A 13,480-nucleotide genomic window follows, 5' to 3' on the forward strand; every position below is an offset into this window, starting at 1 on the left:
CTCATGGAAAGGGTACTCCATTGTTCACTTAGAATCCCAAATGCATAAGTATGAAATCTAACGGTCAGGATAAAAGATGTATCGCCAAAATTTAATACATATCTCTAAGATTTATCTCAATCGTTGGATTTTATACTTACATGGTTGGGTTGTGAATGAACATATAAGTCCCCTTTCCATGAATGATCCCAATTCATTAACAATAACACCCTTTCAATCCAGAAATTTATAACTACTCCCCATGATGCCCTTAACATTTTTTAAGGTACCGGGCCTTGTCAATTAACTAGTGTGATCCCCCACCCCCACCAGAAAATAGGCCTAGAATTATTAAAATGGGGCCTGGCCCATAGGATTTTTGAAGTATGGGTCTCATACAATCAAATATCATATGAGAAATTATTTTTCAATTAATTAATATCACGAGAGAAAGTTTTTTATTTTATTTTATATAAATTTAATTAAAGTATACTTTTTAATTATCCTTAACTCACTGTGTGAAAACTGGAAAATTGGATAGAAAAAATTGACGGGCCAAGGCTTATGAATTTTAGAAACTGAATTTTGACAGTTTAGGACCGTCAAAAATCAAGATGTTCCCAGATTTGACACCTTAGAGTTGTCGAATTTCTCTCATCCTTTATTAATTTGACAATTTTGACACGTCAAAAAAAAAATTAATAATGAAAATTTTGACGCCAATTCAACCTCTTGATCCGTTGAATTTTATGAAATTTGATGGACCGTCAAATTTTTACTTTTTTCACATTGTGACTGAGATTTAGTGAACTAAAAAATCATTATTGACTCACAACTTGAGGCGTATGACACTTGATTTTCAAAATGTTTATCTCGATAGAACACTAGTACATCGGACATTCAATGTACGTAAATTTTTGAAACACTACACTGGATATGCCCCTACTTTACCTTGTACAATAGATTTTTCCACTAGCCAGAAAATTTTCACCAATAGTCAGAAAATTTTCAAAATTTCATGAAATTCTCTAAATATGGGATCAATCAATTTAATTGATATGTTAATCAAAAGTTCATTGATTAATTACCAAATAGGATAATAGTTTTCCCATTCAACCTCAAATTTCTATCTTTATAACCTTCAAATCTCAATAACAAGATAGGGAGTTTAGAAAGGCTGAAGATGATGGTTTGGGCAAGAAACCCATACCATCATCTGTACACTCCACAAATAATTTAGAAAATTTTCTTGATCTTAATTCACTTGACTAATCAACCAAACTAAATCCCTACCCAGTCATTTGTTTATTTCTTCTTTAATTGAGGTTTTAAATGGATAAGTTATTGTACTAATAGCCAAATTTCAAAGGGTAATTATAAAAGTACCCCACGAATTAATAAAGACAACTCACACTATAGTCGAATTGTTTCGTTTTATATGGGTTAAAAGTTTTTAAATGAATTGATTTTTGGCAAAGATGATCTCTATGATGAGGAGATCATCATCGTTAAAAATCAACTAATTCCAAAATTTCCAACCCCATCAAAACAAATTCAAGAATTGTAAATCATCCTTTTTTATATATATATATATATATATATATATATATATATATATATAAATTAAATCATTCTCCTGAAACTTTTAATTCATATAAGACAAAATAATTTGATTATGTATAAGTTACTCTTATTAATTCTTGGAGTACTTTTATAATTATCCAATCTCAAATAAAGACAAAAAGGGGAGGCTCTTTGGATTCCTAACAGATGAATAGTCCACGATGCACGGCTGCTGCAACCTCCTCACGTAAGCTAAGAAAAGATTAAAAAATAAATTGACATAAAACAAAGGGCGTGGTTAGCAAGCAAAAGGAGCCACTTTCCATACATGTTCAAGGAAGTTATGGGTCCACACTGAGTAATGTGTGCCTCAAACATTCATGAATCCTCCATTACCATTCGAGTATATCCACATTTCAATCTCGTCAAATCATTTAGATGTCATCTTATGACGTTTGTAAGATATTTGGTCGCCCATATGACATTCATATTCTACAGCCTCTTGGTGGTGAGAAATTATTATTTAAAAAAAATATTTAGAGTCCAACGATTTAAATAATTTTTCTTGGGAAGGCGTCAAACGTGTTAGATAACACTATTATTGACCATCTTATCTTTTATTAAGGTGGCGTGTAGCGTTTCTATTTTATTTTCCGTAGAAATGTTACACAAGTTAATGAGAAAAAAATCTCCATTTTACCATTATTACAGAACAAGAAAGACCCCACAATCATCCAACAAGAAAGAAACCACGTGGCATAATCTTTGGTGGACTTACATCCCAAGAATGGACCTGATTGATCAGTTCTACCACTTGGATTTAAGTATTATGATTAATGGGTAAAGCCCATTTGAATATGCTCAAATTTAATGGACCTGATAGATCAGTTCTACCACTTGGATTTAAGGACTATTATTAATGGGTTATGTTTAAAACAATTGCATTTCAAACCAATTTGAAGATGCTCAAATTTAATGGACCTGATTGGTCAGATCTAAATTTTTTTTTTCTTTTTTTTTTGGATAAGTAAGGACTTTGTATAAGTATCATTTAAAAGGAACTTGCCCTTATTGTAGAAGCCTAATTCTAGGAAAAGAAAGAGAATCCCCTAGGAAGGAAAGAAGTATGAATCACTTGGATTTTAGTATTTTTCAAAATGGGTTAAACTAATGATATGAAACAATTGCATTTCAAAGCTGATTTGAAAAGACTGAAATCTGATGGCTGTAAATCACTGATCAGACTTTTATTTGTGTGATATTTGGATGGGCCAAGAGTCAGTGGGCCCTAGAATTGATGCAACACGGAACTTAAATATCGGTTTTCTTTTTTATTATTCAATGACCAAATTGCTAAGCAATTACGAAGACCTTGACCTTTTCTAAATTCGACCACCAAGTGTCAATCAGGACAATCAACTTAGAAGTTTCCTGTAAAAGGACTTGAGTGGTCATCTGATATTTTAATTTGGTCATATATACCTCCTCTCCTCTCCTCTCCAAGCACCAAGGGAAGTTCAAAAAGATGACAAACAAAGCTGGAGTTTCTATCATTCTTCTTCTCCTCTTCCTCCTTCTTGAAAAGGGAAAAAGTCGATCTCTTGGATTCTCTTCACCTGAATCTGATCAATTAATTTCAGATGGGATAGACGATCATGTCGATCAACCTTCCTTCCTAATGCTCAACAGGTTGCATTCTTCCGAGGAGTGTGAGCACATGTACGGGTTTTTGCCATGCGCAGACAACCTTGCAGGCCATCTCTTCCAAATTGTGGCGTATGAGTACCTATTGTATCTTGGGGAGAAATATGTTTCGGCTGGGAGCGAGCTCATGTTCAAAATCCTAGGCCCCGGAGTGTTCGGTGCTTCCGTGTTTCACCTTCTTGGTGCACTTCCTGAGGCCTTGCTAGTCCTTGGTAAGTTCCTTTCTGATTTTTTTTTTCTTAATTCGTCTTTCCAATAATTATGACCTTGGCTGGGTACACTAAATTTTGAAAGTTTTGTGTTTTTGTGAGTTTAATCCATTTTTTAAGTAATTTTCCTTAACTTTGAGTTATGATCATTGAAGTAGAATTAGGATGTGAAAGATCTTCCAAATCTAGTGAGAAGCTCTCTGGGGAGATCATCTTGGCCTTCCTAGTTTTAGAATTCCCTTTCCTTTGTACTATACTTTTTTTTTTTTTTTTTTTTCCTTCTATACAATCCTGTTTACTTCACACAAAAAACAGGGGGGTTGAATTAGGATTAATTTTTCAAAAATCCCATGTTTTCCTGTTGATTATTTGTACTATGTTTTTATAACACTAATGCTGAGATGACACACGATTTACTGTGATTCTCACAATTCTGACATTGAGATGCGCTCATAACCGTAGATGGTTTTTACTAGTGTGCATCTCCAAGTCAGAATTGTGAGAATCACAGTACATCCTGTGTCACCCCAGCACGACTCTTTTTATAATAAACATATAAAATATTATAAACATATATTACTTATTATAAAAACCTATAATACATGTGGGTACTTTTGGATTGATTGGAATTTTGACGTTTTCTCTCTAAAGCATGCCTGGAAGTTGGAATATCCAACCTGGAATGCCTGCATGAATTTCCAAGGGGGTACGAATTGTGATGGGAATTATAATTGGGAAAATGCTGAAGTAACATTGAAATTGACATGGTTGGGTGGGGGGCGGACAGTTCAATGTAACTCCAGGACAAGTTGTAACTCTTAGGAATTCGTGACCAAAACAACCAAAAGAGATTTATTTGTCAGAATTACAATTCCAACTAAAATAACGCTGAAGTGACCCCAAAACTGCACCTCACATTGCACTTTCCAGACATGGAAGTGTAACTCTTCCAACTATTGCAACTCCACCTTCCAAACCATTAGATAGATATATAACAATCAAATTAAGTTTACGTGTGATATCTAATTGTGTTTATGACTCATATGATTCTTCATGGAGTATGACTTTATATGATTCTTCATGAAGTAGATCTCCTTAAAGTACTCACATTTACACATTATGATTTGTAATTATTTCATAAGATTGAATTTAGTTGTTGTTGGAGTTATATTTAGTTCTAGACAGGGGCAAGGTCAGGATTTTTAATTAGTGAGGGCTAAGAGCTAACAATAAAAGTGTCATTATCTAATGTCGAAGTGCATGTCATTATTTTGAAAACACACACACATACAAAAATGTGACTTAGAAAGGAAGGTTTTTCCAAAATTTTGAAGATAAATAATTTTTTTTATTAAGTAAGAAAAGTTTCTTGACCACATTACCTTGTGGCGTCCGAAAACATGATTTGAAGCCACAAGATTGTAGAGCAAAAAATTCCAAGAATTTTGAAAAAAAAAAATTATTTAATTTTAATTTTAAATTTAGGAGTTACATATGTCCATTTTTAACACCTCTGATCAAGCACCAAAAAGTCTTCTTTTAAAAATTTCTTATTTGAATTTGAGTTTTTCTATAAAATCTACAACACTGTGTTCTTGGATTGGCAATTTTGTAATCGATGAGGGTCTAACAACCCTTAAAATGATTTTAAATCTTATTAAGTTAGTGAGATTAGCCTAACTCATTTTTGGGCTCAATGTCTCAAAGTGGAAATTTCGGCCCAACACATGGATGATGGGTCTGGCCGGCCAGGTATGCATGACGGTGAGTTTGAAAAACATTGTGGCCATATTTAATATCAATATCAAGCAATACAAAGGGGACTAAACCACGAGTAGTTTTTAAAAGCAAAAAGTTTAGTTGGGGCTATATTTAATATGGAGCACTACAAGAGGGGTCTAAATCACGAATTATTTTTAAAAAAAGACTTAAACTGCCTGCCCTTCAAGCATACCTTGTTAAAAAAATTAAATGCCAACATCATAGAAGCTTTGGTTTGCTTAAATTAATGTATCAAATACAAAGAATCCAAACTACATACGACACAAAATGAAATCTAAGAGGTAATTAAAAACTACCTAACCCTTATTTTTAAGCATTTAACCACATGATTTCCTAATAATTTAAGATAAATAACGAGTGATCAGATATTTCAATTTATATATATTGTTATATCGTGATTGGTGAAATACAGCTCAAGTCAACGTGACATCTACTAGAGTTGGATCTTCATGGATAACGATCTTTAGGTTGGATGTTAGGGATCATTTTATCCATTTGACTTGGTCTTGGATAAAAATTGGGATCCATCACCTTTTTTTTTTTTTTTTTTCTGACCCTTCAGAATTAGAATTAATAAAAACATAAGTTTAGACAAAATTGATTGAAGAACAAAATTCATCCGAATTAGATATAGATTTTGGTTAAGATTTTTAAGATGATGATGACTTCTATTATTGTTGATGATGATGATGATGATGGGATTTCATCTTGGGATTAGTTTCTCTAAATTAAAGACTAAAGCCATGTAAACTAATAATCAGGATGACAAAACAGCCCATGTTAGTTTTATTATTTTTATAATTGGTACACTATTTTTATATATAATCCCACTTGCATGACAAGAAAGAAGAAAAAATAAAATTGTGGCAGCCACGTAAAAACGTTGAATTTTGACTCTTTTTTGTTTTTTTCAGTATCTGGGCTTTCTTACAGTAAAGAGACTGCACAAGAGAAGGTCCAAACAGGAGTGGGCTTGCTTGCTGGATCAACAGTCTTGCTTCTAACATTGCTATGGGGAACTTGTGTTTTTGTTGGAAGGAACAAATTTCCAGGGAGATCGACTTCAAAAGATACTACTCTTTCACGCTTAACTGGTGTGTTTTCTTTCTACAAACTATTATAAATCTAAATCTTAGAAAGCTTCATACTTCAATGAGGTTTTGTATTATAAATAGTGAAAAATCTTATTAATGGGCTTCAAATCTGAAACTGCCTGATATACATGGACAGATTCATGGTTAAAATTTCAAATGTAACAATTTGATTACAAATGTATCTCCACAGTAACTCTTCCATTAATTTGTTAAATTTTCGATTTCATGACTCCTTAAATGTCTAGATATGATTTATAGATTTCCAATTATAAATTATTAATTAATAAGTTTCAATCCCTGATTATTGCAGATTCTGGTATTATTACTGATCAGGAAACTAGCTATACTTCAAGGATTATGGTCCTATCAGTGATCCCATTTATCATTGTTCAACTACCACATATCCTCCAATTATCTCATGGGAGACGCCTTATTATATTGGTTTCTCTTTTTATTTCCGTTGGATTCCTACTGTTTTACTTCCTCTATCAGGTAATCCATTTATTATTCAATAAACTATTTTGTAAATTAATTTACTCTTTCACATGTATTTGCATGCTAAAGCTATTTATTTGTTTCACTTGGTCATTATCTGAATAAAGGGACTAAGTATAGAAGTATCAATGTTCTTATAAACCTTAATTGCCGATAAATTAAATAAGTATTCAAGTCAGTTCAACTATGTATATATTTACAGGCATGCCTTTCCAAATGTATCAAAATCAATGCTAATCAACCCCTAATAATGTATATAATGTCATGCCATACATCAATAGTCACAACGTGAAAAAAACCTATATTTGAATGCCCGAGACTGTCCAATTTCATAAAATTTGATGGATCAAGGCATCAAAATTTTCACTGTCAATTTTTTTTTTTTTGACGGACCGAAACCATTAAATTAATGGAGAATGGGAGAAATTTGATGGCTCTAAGCCGTCAAATTGGGGATCATCAAAAACTTTAACAGCCATAGGCCATCAAAATTCACTTTCTAAAATTTGTGGGGTTTGGCCCGTCGAATTTTCTTGTCAAAATTTTCAGTTTTCACATAGTGAGTAATTACAGTGCATTTTTGATAAATCTAACCCTTTTGCTTATAATATGATATAAAATCCATCTATGTGAGCATTGGGCATGTGTTGCATGGTTCCAAGAACAGATAAAGATGTGCATTGCATTTTCTTTGTTTTTTTGCTGATCAAGCAAAGATGATTTTAATGATAGCCCAGAGCATACCCTCTATGATGCAATTCTAAGCGATGGGAGACCCATCAAGTCCTCATTAAAAGCCATTCTAGCATTACTCAGAAATTCCAAATCAGATTAATAGTGCGATTACTCTAGATCTTGAAGCGAACTTGGCTCTAGCATCCGCTACTTTGTTCACTTCCTTGAAGCACATGAACAATTACCCATTGAGGGTCGAGTAATTCATCCCTCATGCACCAGCTGGCCCCTTCAACCATCCATCAATCATTTTAGTGCCTCAACCACCAATAGAGAATCGGATTAGATCAAGTACCTTCCAGCTGAACAAGTTGAGACCTTCATATATGCCTCTAATTTAGCCGTGCAATTTTGATATTATTATATTTGTAGAAAATTGTGGCTATGACTCTCATTAAATAATTTGCTATTTTGTTCTGTTATTTTATTTATTTTTTTCCCAATATTTGGACAGGTTTTTACACCTTGGATTCAGAAGAGAAGATTAGAATATGTGAAGCATGAACATCTAATGGTTGGATTTCTAAGACATGTGCAAAGGCATGCATCGAGAAAACTACTCACAGAAGCAGGCACACCCAATACACCAGCTATAAAGAGGTAAAATAAAATCTCTCACCTATATTATGTAGTTTTCAAGGTTTGAAAAATAGTGTTTGATCAATTTTTTTCTCTATATCAATTTCAGGTTATTTAAGAAAATTGATACTGATATGGATGAAAATTTAACTTCTACTGATTTAAGAGAGTTGCTCTTTGAAACCAAAGCTTTAAGAACAAATTCAACTAAGAATGATGCAATAGAAGAAGTAATGAAAGATTTTGATCAAAATGGTGATAATAAGATTTCTAAGGAGGAATTTGTCAAAGGGTTCAAGAGATGGCTTGTTAAGCATAAGCACGTAATTGATGACGAAGGTTCTTCCTCGAAAAAGGCTCTAGATGACTTATACCAGGTAACATTTACCCCAGTTTCTATATATATAAATAGTCCCTTTTATTTTTAATGTTTTATAGATATCTTATTTGGGTATTTATGTACAGGAGAGAATGATAGAATATGCAAGAAGTAAGTACCTGATACAAGAAATTTTAAGACATGTACAAATTGACCCACAAGGAAGCCTCTTGACAAATGATGGGGAACCAAACGTAGTTAATATAAGAAGGTTAGTTCTTATTATGTACTTTATGCAGTTTTCATAATTTAAACCTATTATTTTTTATCCTTCACTAAGACATTAAAATGCAGGCTATTTGAGAAATTCGATCTTGATGGGGACAATTTTATCTCTCTTTCGGAATTAAATGAATTGATACAAGGTATCAAGTTTACAAAGATTGATTTGGATAAGGAGAAAATAGTGGAACAATTCATGAAAGAACTCGATAAAGATGGTAACCAAAAGATTGATCAAGAGGAGTTTGTCGAGGGATTCACAAATTTGATTGACTCAAGAAGGTCTCAAGATGACTTATACTTGGTAAGTAAACCAATTTAATGCATTAATTTCTTGATTCTAACCTTTTTTTTTTTATTTTGTTATCATGACATTTTTAAAAGGAACCATGACTAATTGCAAAATGAATGATTAATATAACATAATGGAAGTTAGTTTAATCCCTCGAATAGCCAAACTCTTAGGATATGTTTGATTGGACATGGAAAATAGGGTGGAAAATGACATTTTTCAAGTGTTTGATTGCACATGAAAATGGAAATTCATTTTCCACCTCAATCAAAAAGTCCTCTAAAACATGGATTTTACTTTCTCACCCATATGGGTGGGAAAGTGAAATCCACCCAATTCTTCCCCACTCATATCTTCTTCTTCCCTACCACCATCACCATCACACAAAACTCGTCGTTGTCGTCATCACCATCTCCGGTCACTCTCTCTCTCTCTCTCTCTCACCTCCACCACCGCCACCGCCACCACAACCACATTCTCTCCTCATCTTCCTCATCATCTTCTTCTTCACTTACCTCCGCCACTAACATCGCCGCCACCACCACCACCACCTCCACGTTCTCCCCTCTTCTTCCTTACCTACTTCCGCTGCCATAGCCACCACCACATCCTCCTCCCTCCCTCCCTCCCTCTTCCTCCTCATCTTCTTCTTCCTCTCCCCCTCCTCTCATCTTCTTTCTCCTCCTCCTCCTCCTTCTTCTTCTTTTTCCTCATATAATTTTCTCATAATTTTATCCAAGTACAATCAAACAATAGAATTTGATTTTTCAACCCTACCTATTTTCCACCACTAGTTTTTCATGGATTTCAAATTCCATGGGAAGTCACTTTCCATGCAATCAAACATACCCTTAAGGTAAAATCATTGTTGATAGTCCATATACCTTAGATATTGATAAAGAAAAATGTCATTTTTGTGATGAACAGGAGGCTTGGAAAGAAACTGATAAGTTGGTGGATGAGCGGGAGTCAAGTGAAGGGACAATTGATAGTCCTTTATGGACTTGCTGTAAATCAATACTACTATTGTTGCTGGGCACAACTATATTATCCTTACTTGCTGAACCTCTTATAGAATCTGTTCAAGATTTCTCCAAAGCTGCAAATATACCTCCTTTCTTTGTGTCATTTATCTTTATCCCTGTGGCTACTCATTCTAGGGAGGCAGTATCAGCAATTGTAGCTGCAAGTCATAAGAAGGACAGAACTACTTCTTTGACATTTTCTGAGGTTTGTCTCTCCTTTACATATAATTCTTTATCTAAATATTAGAAGATGTTGTGCTTTGGTTGAGATGCAAGATTACTCACAATATCACTCCCATGAATACTATATATCTTAGGCACTTGTAGTCACCAAAATCTTAATGGTGTTGTGGCTATTTACAGGTGACTTTAGAGCAACTTAACCAAAATCTTTACTTTTCAGTTGCACCACAAACTTTACAAAAAAATAAACATAAAAAATATTATTTGGTTCTATCTTTTGTTTTATGGATGGATCAATTAATTTTTTTTAAATGTCAATAGCATTGTCTAAATAAAAGAGTTCATTTACAATGCATAAATAAAAGCATAATATGCAATTAAGAAACGTGCATTTCATCAGAATATTGGTCACTTGTGATTGTGAAATATCTTGCACTGATTAAGAGAAATATAACTTTTTAATTAGAATAAGTATCAATAAGTATTTTCAATAATTGCTACTCATAACCCTAAATAGATATTAATTACACTACAATATGCCTTGATGATGAGTTATATGTGAATTGAATTACACATTCTTTACAATAACTAAGTACTTTTTTTTTTGTGCAGATTTATGGTGGGGTGTTCGTGAACAATATTCTTGGCTTATCTATTCTTCTGTCACTGATTTATATTCAAGGCTTGCAATGGGATTTCTCAGCCGAAGTGTTGATTGTTCTTAGTATTTGTGCTATAATGGGTCTTCTTACTAGCTTCCGCTCCAGATTCCCACTTTGGACATGCTTCATAGCCTACCTTTTGTACCCATTATCTTTGGTGTTGATTTATGTTCTCAACTATGTTTTCAACTGGTCTTAGGAGTTATAGAAGGTGAACATTTGATGGAGGAGGCGATGGCTAATCCAAGGAAATATTTCATTTCAATGGTTACTTCATATATTTCCCCAACAACAAGGGGTAAATTTTGAAGATCAGGATTAGCTTGGGTTCAATTGTATATTTTTTTATTTTTTCCCCTTTTCCCTTGTTGCATTTATTTTTCTTTTCAGTAAGAAATCTTTGCTGGTGATTATCTTGCCTCCATCGCTTCAAGAAGGAAAGAAGATAGAATCTAGCAGGATTTTCAACACCCTCCACAATCCATAAAAGAGGGTGTGTTTTGGCGAATTAATAATGGGCCAGCCTTCTTTTTCTTTTTCGTTTTTTTCTTGAATATGTAAATTAAGGAGCATTCCCCTTTTGCATTTGTATTTTTATTTTATCATTGTCAATCAAAAAACAACTCTCGCTTGCTTAGCAAAAATTAATCTTTGTTTGTGATTTTAAGTTATTACGAACTGGTTTAGATTCTCATTTTGATAGAATGTTTCAGTCGAGAGAAAAATTAAGTTGGTCTCAACCAAAACGATCCAAACATTTCAAAACAGTCCAAAACATTCAATACTTCGAGGTCAGTAGTGTTTTGTGGCAATGTTAGCCAAAATATAAAAAAAATTCAAATCCCTTAGAATTATGCAGAGCTTGTGAAATTATTAGAGCCACTGACTTTTTGGCTCATTTTAGTACACATGAGAGAATTTTTTTTTTAGAGTCTTGATAATATGACTCGTCAAGTCGCATACTCAATTGACTCACTGACATGACAAGTTAGAGAACCGTAAATCTGTATGCCTCGGGATTTTTATTATAGTGGATGGTAATGATATTCCTCAAGAGCTTGCGAAAATAATCTCCGATTATGTAATCTGTAACTATACTCGTGTAGTTCTTACTGAGTAAAACCAGCCTACTAAAAAATAAATAAACAAAAAATATAAAATTTTCCATGAAAACAAATTCTGAAATGACATAATACTTTGAACCATTTTCACAGCAGTTTTGATTGTAGTTTCAAGTCTACAATAACTCTTTAAGCTTATTCTAACTGTCTCTATGCAGATTAGAACAACTTTCACTCAAAGTGTAATTGAAAACTTTTGGGGTATCTATGGTCTTATTTTCAAATAACTTTCTCCTAGTTTGCTACCGTGCAAGGAGTTATCGTCCATGGGCAGAATCACAACCTATTGGCCAGGTTCTTCTCAATGATTGCATCTATGATAAAATAATTCCTATTAAACTAAATAACCGAGATTGAAATATGATCTTTTGTGAGAATACGTTGATCACAAAGAAATAGGAGAAACGAATTGATACCCTATTATGTTAGAGACTTGATTTATATAAGGATGAGTTCAAAGATTAAGACTGAGTGTGGTATCTTTGAAAAGAGAAATACAAAATTACGAATTTTAAGAAAATTGGAAAGTTTCCTAAATACTTACTTGGACAACGGTAGTAAAGAGTATGATTAATTAGTATAATTACTCGGTTGTGGGTCAATCACCATCTACTCATGTTTTATCTCCTATCACATTTTTGTCAGTTAAATTTGAAATAACTTGATTGATTTTAATTCCAACCCAATAAGAGTATATATAAAGAGATCCAACACAGAACAATCCCTTGTTTGTGGGGACTGAGTGAGTAAAAGATGGAAAATACAACCATAATAGAAAATACAACAAAGATGGAATATATAGCAAACAGAGATTTAAATTTGAATTAGTAAAATTCTAGCATTGTTTTTCGCCATCCTTTTGGCTAATTTTTTTTTTTAAATAAACAGTCTACTATCTTCTAAATATATAGCATTTGAATTAATCCCATATTTAATTGTTGCCGTAGACCGATTTGCTTTCTAAGGGTGTGTCGATGGTGATTAACGAATAGGCAAGGCCTAACGGTAAAAGATAATGGAATTCAACCAACTTTAATAAGTTAGCAACTTGGCACCTTCAGACGTTTCATAGCTAAGGTTGGTTGCCTTGGTTTGAAATAAGCCGAGAACATAGGACTGGTTGGAGAAGCAGTTAGATTGCAGATGGGGTACTGTGTTGTCCCATTGGCCAGCGACAAGGTCCAAGTTAAGCCTGACCTTAGAAACTGTTAGGGAATCAAATGCAACAGATTATGATACATGAGATACATTGTATCATATCAACGTATCTCATCTCAAAAACTTCTTAATGCAGAATATCCTAATTGATATTGTTACATATATTATTCTCCAACATTCTCTTCCTTTTCCTTCCTTTTGAGATGAGATACATTGTATCATGTTGCATTTGGATCTCTAACAGAAACAACAAAATTTCTGTCTTTTGGTTCTTGCTTTGTGCTCCCTTCAGGCAATA

The 13,480-nt window shown here is 33.4% G+C and overlaps 1 protein-coding gene across 1 annotated transcript; it reads left to right on the plus strand.

Annotated features, from left to right (window-relative positions):
• The first annotated feature begins 3,007 nt into the window (after window positions 1–3,007).
• Window positions 3,008–11,547, plus strand: LOC147392251 (sodium/calcium exchanger NCL1-like). Its single transcript, XM_086459871.1, has 9 exons — window positions 3,008–3,458; window positions 6,152–6,331; window positions 6,642–6,823; window positions 8,016–8,161; window positions 8,250–8,517; window positions 8,606–8,730; window positions 8,814–9,045; window positions 9,961–10,263; window positions 10,854–11,547. Exons 1-9 carry the CDS (start codon window positions 3,068–3,070, stop codon window positions 11,100–11,102), a joined length of 2,076 nt encoding a protein of 691 aa, XP_086315997.1. The 5' UTR covers window positions 3,008–3,067; the 3' UTR covers window positions 11,103–11,547.
• The last annotated feature ends 1,933 nt before the right edge of the window (window positions 11,548–13,480 follow it).

This window comes from Akebia trifoliata, chromosome 11 (genome assembly GCF_017979445.1).
Source record: "Akebia trifoliata isolate Shusen 1 chromosome 11, ASM1797944v1, whole genome shotgun sequence".
NCBI classification, from domain to species: domain Eukaryota; kingdom Viridiplantae; phylum Streptophyta; class Magnoliopsida; order Ranunculales; family Lardizabalaceae; genus Akebia; species Akebia trifoliata.

What these genes read in the sequence shown, in the direction of transcription:
- LOC147392251 (XM_086459871.1), top strand. Translation starts at nt 3,068, where the DNA reads ATGACAAACAAAGCTGGAGTTTCTATCATTCTTCTTCTCCTCTTCCTC. An exon ending in TGTTTTACTTCCTCTATCAG is followed by an intron (nt 6,824 to 8,015) that starts GTAATCCATTTA and finishes ATATTTGGACAG; the next exon opens with GTTTTTACACCTTGGATTCA. An exon ending in AATACACCAGCTATAAAGAG is followed by an intron (nt 8,162 to 8,249) that starts GTAAAATAAAAT and finishes TATCAATTTCAG; the next exon opens with GTTATTTAAGAAAATTGATA.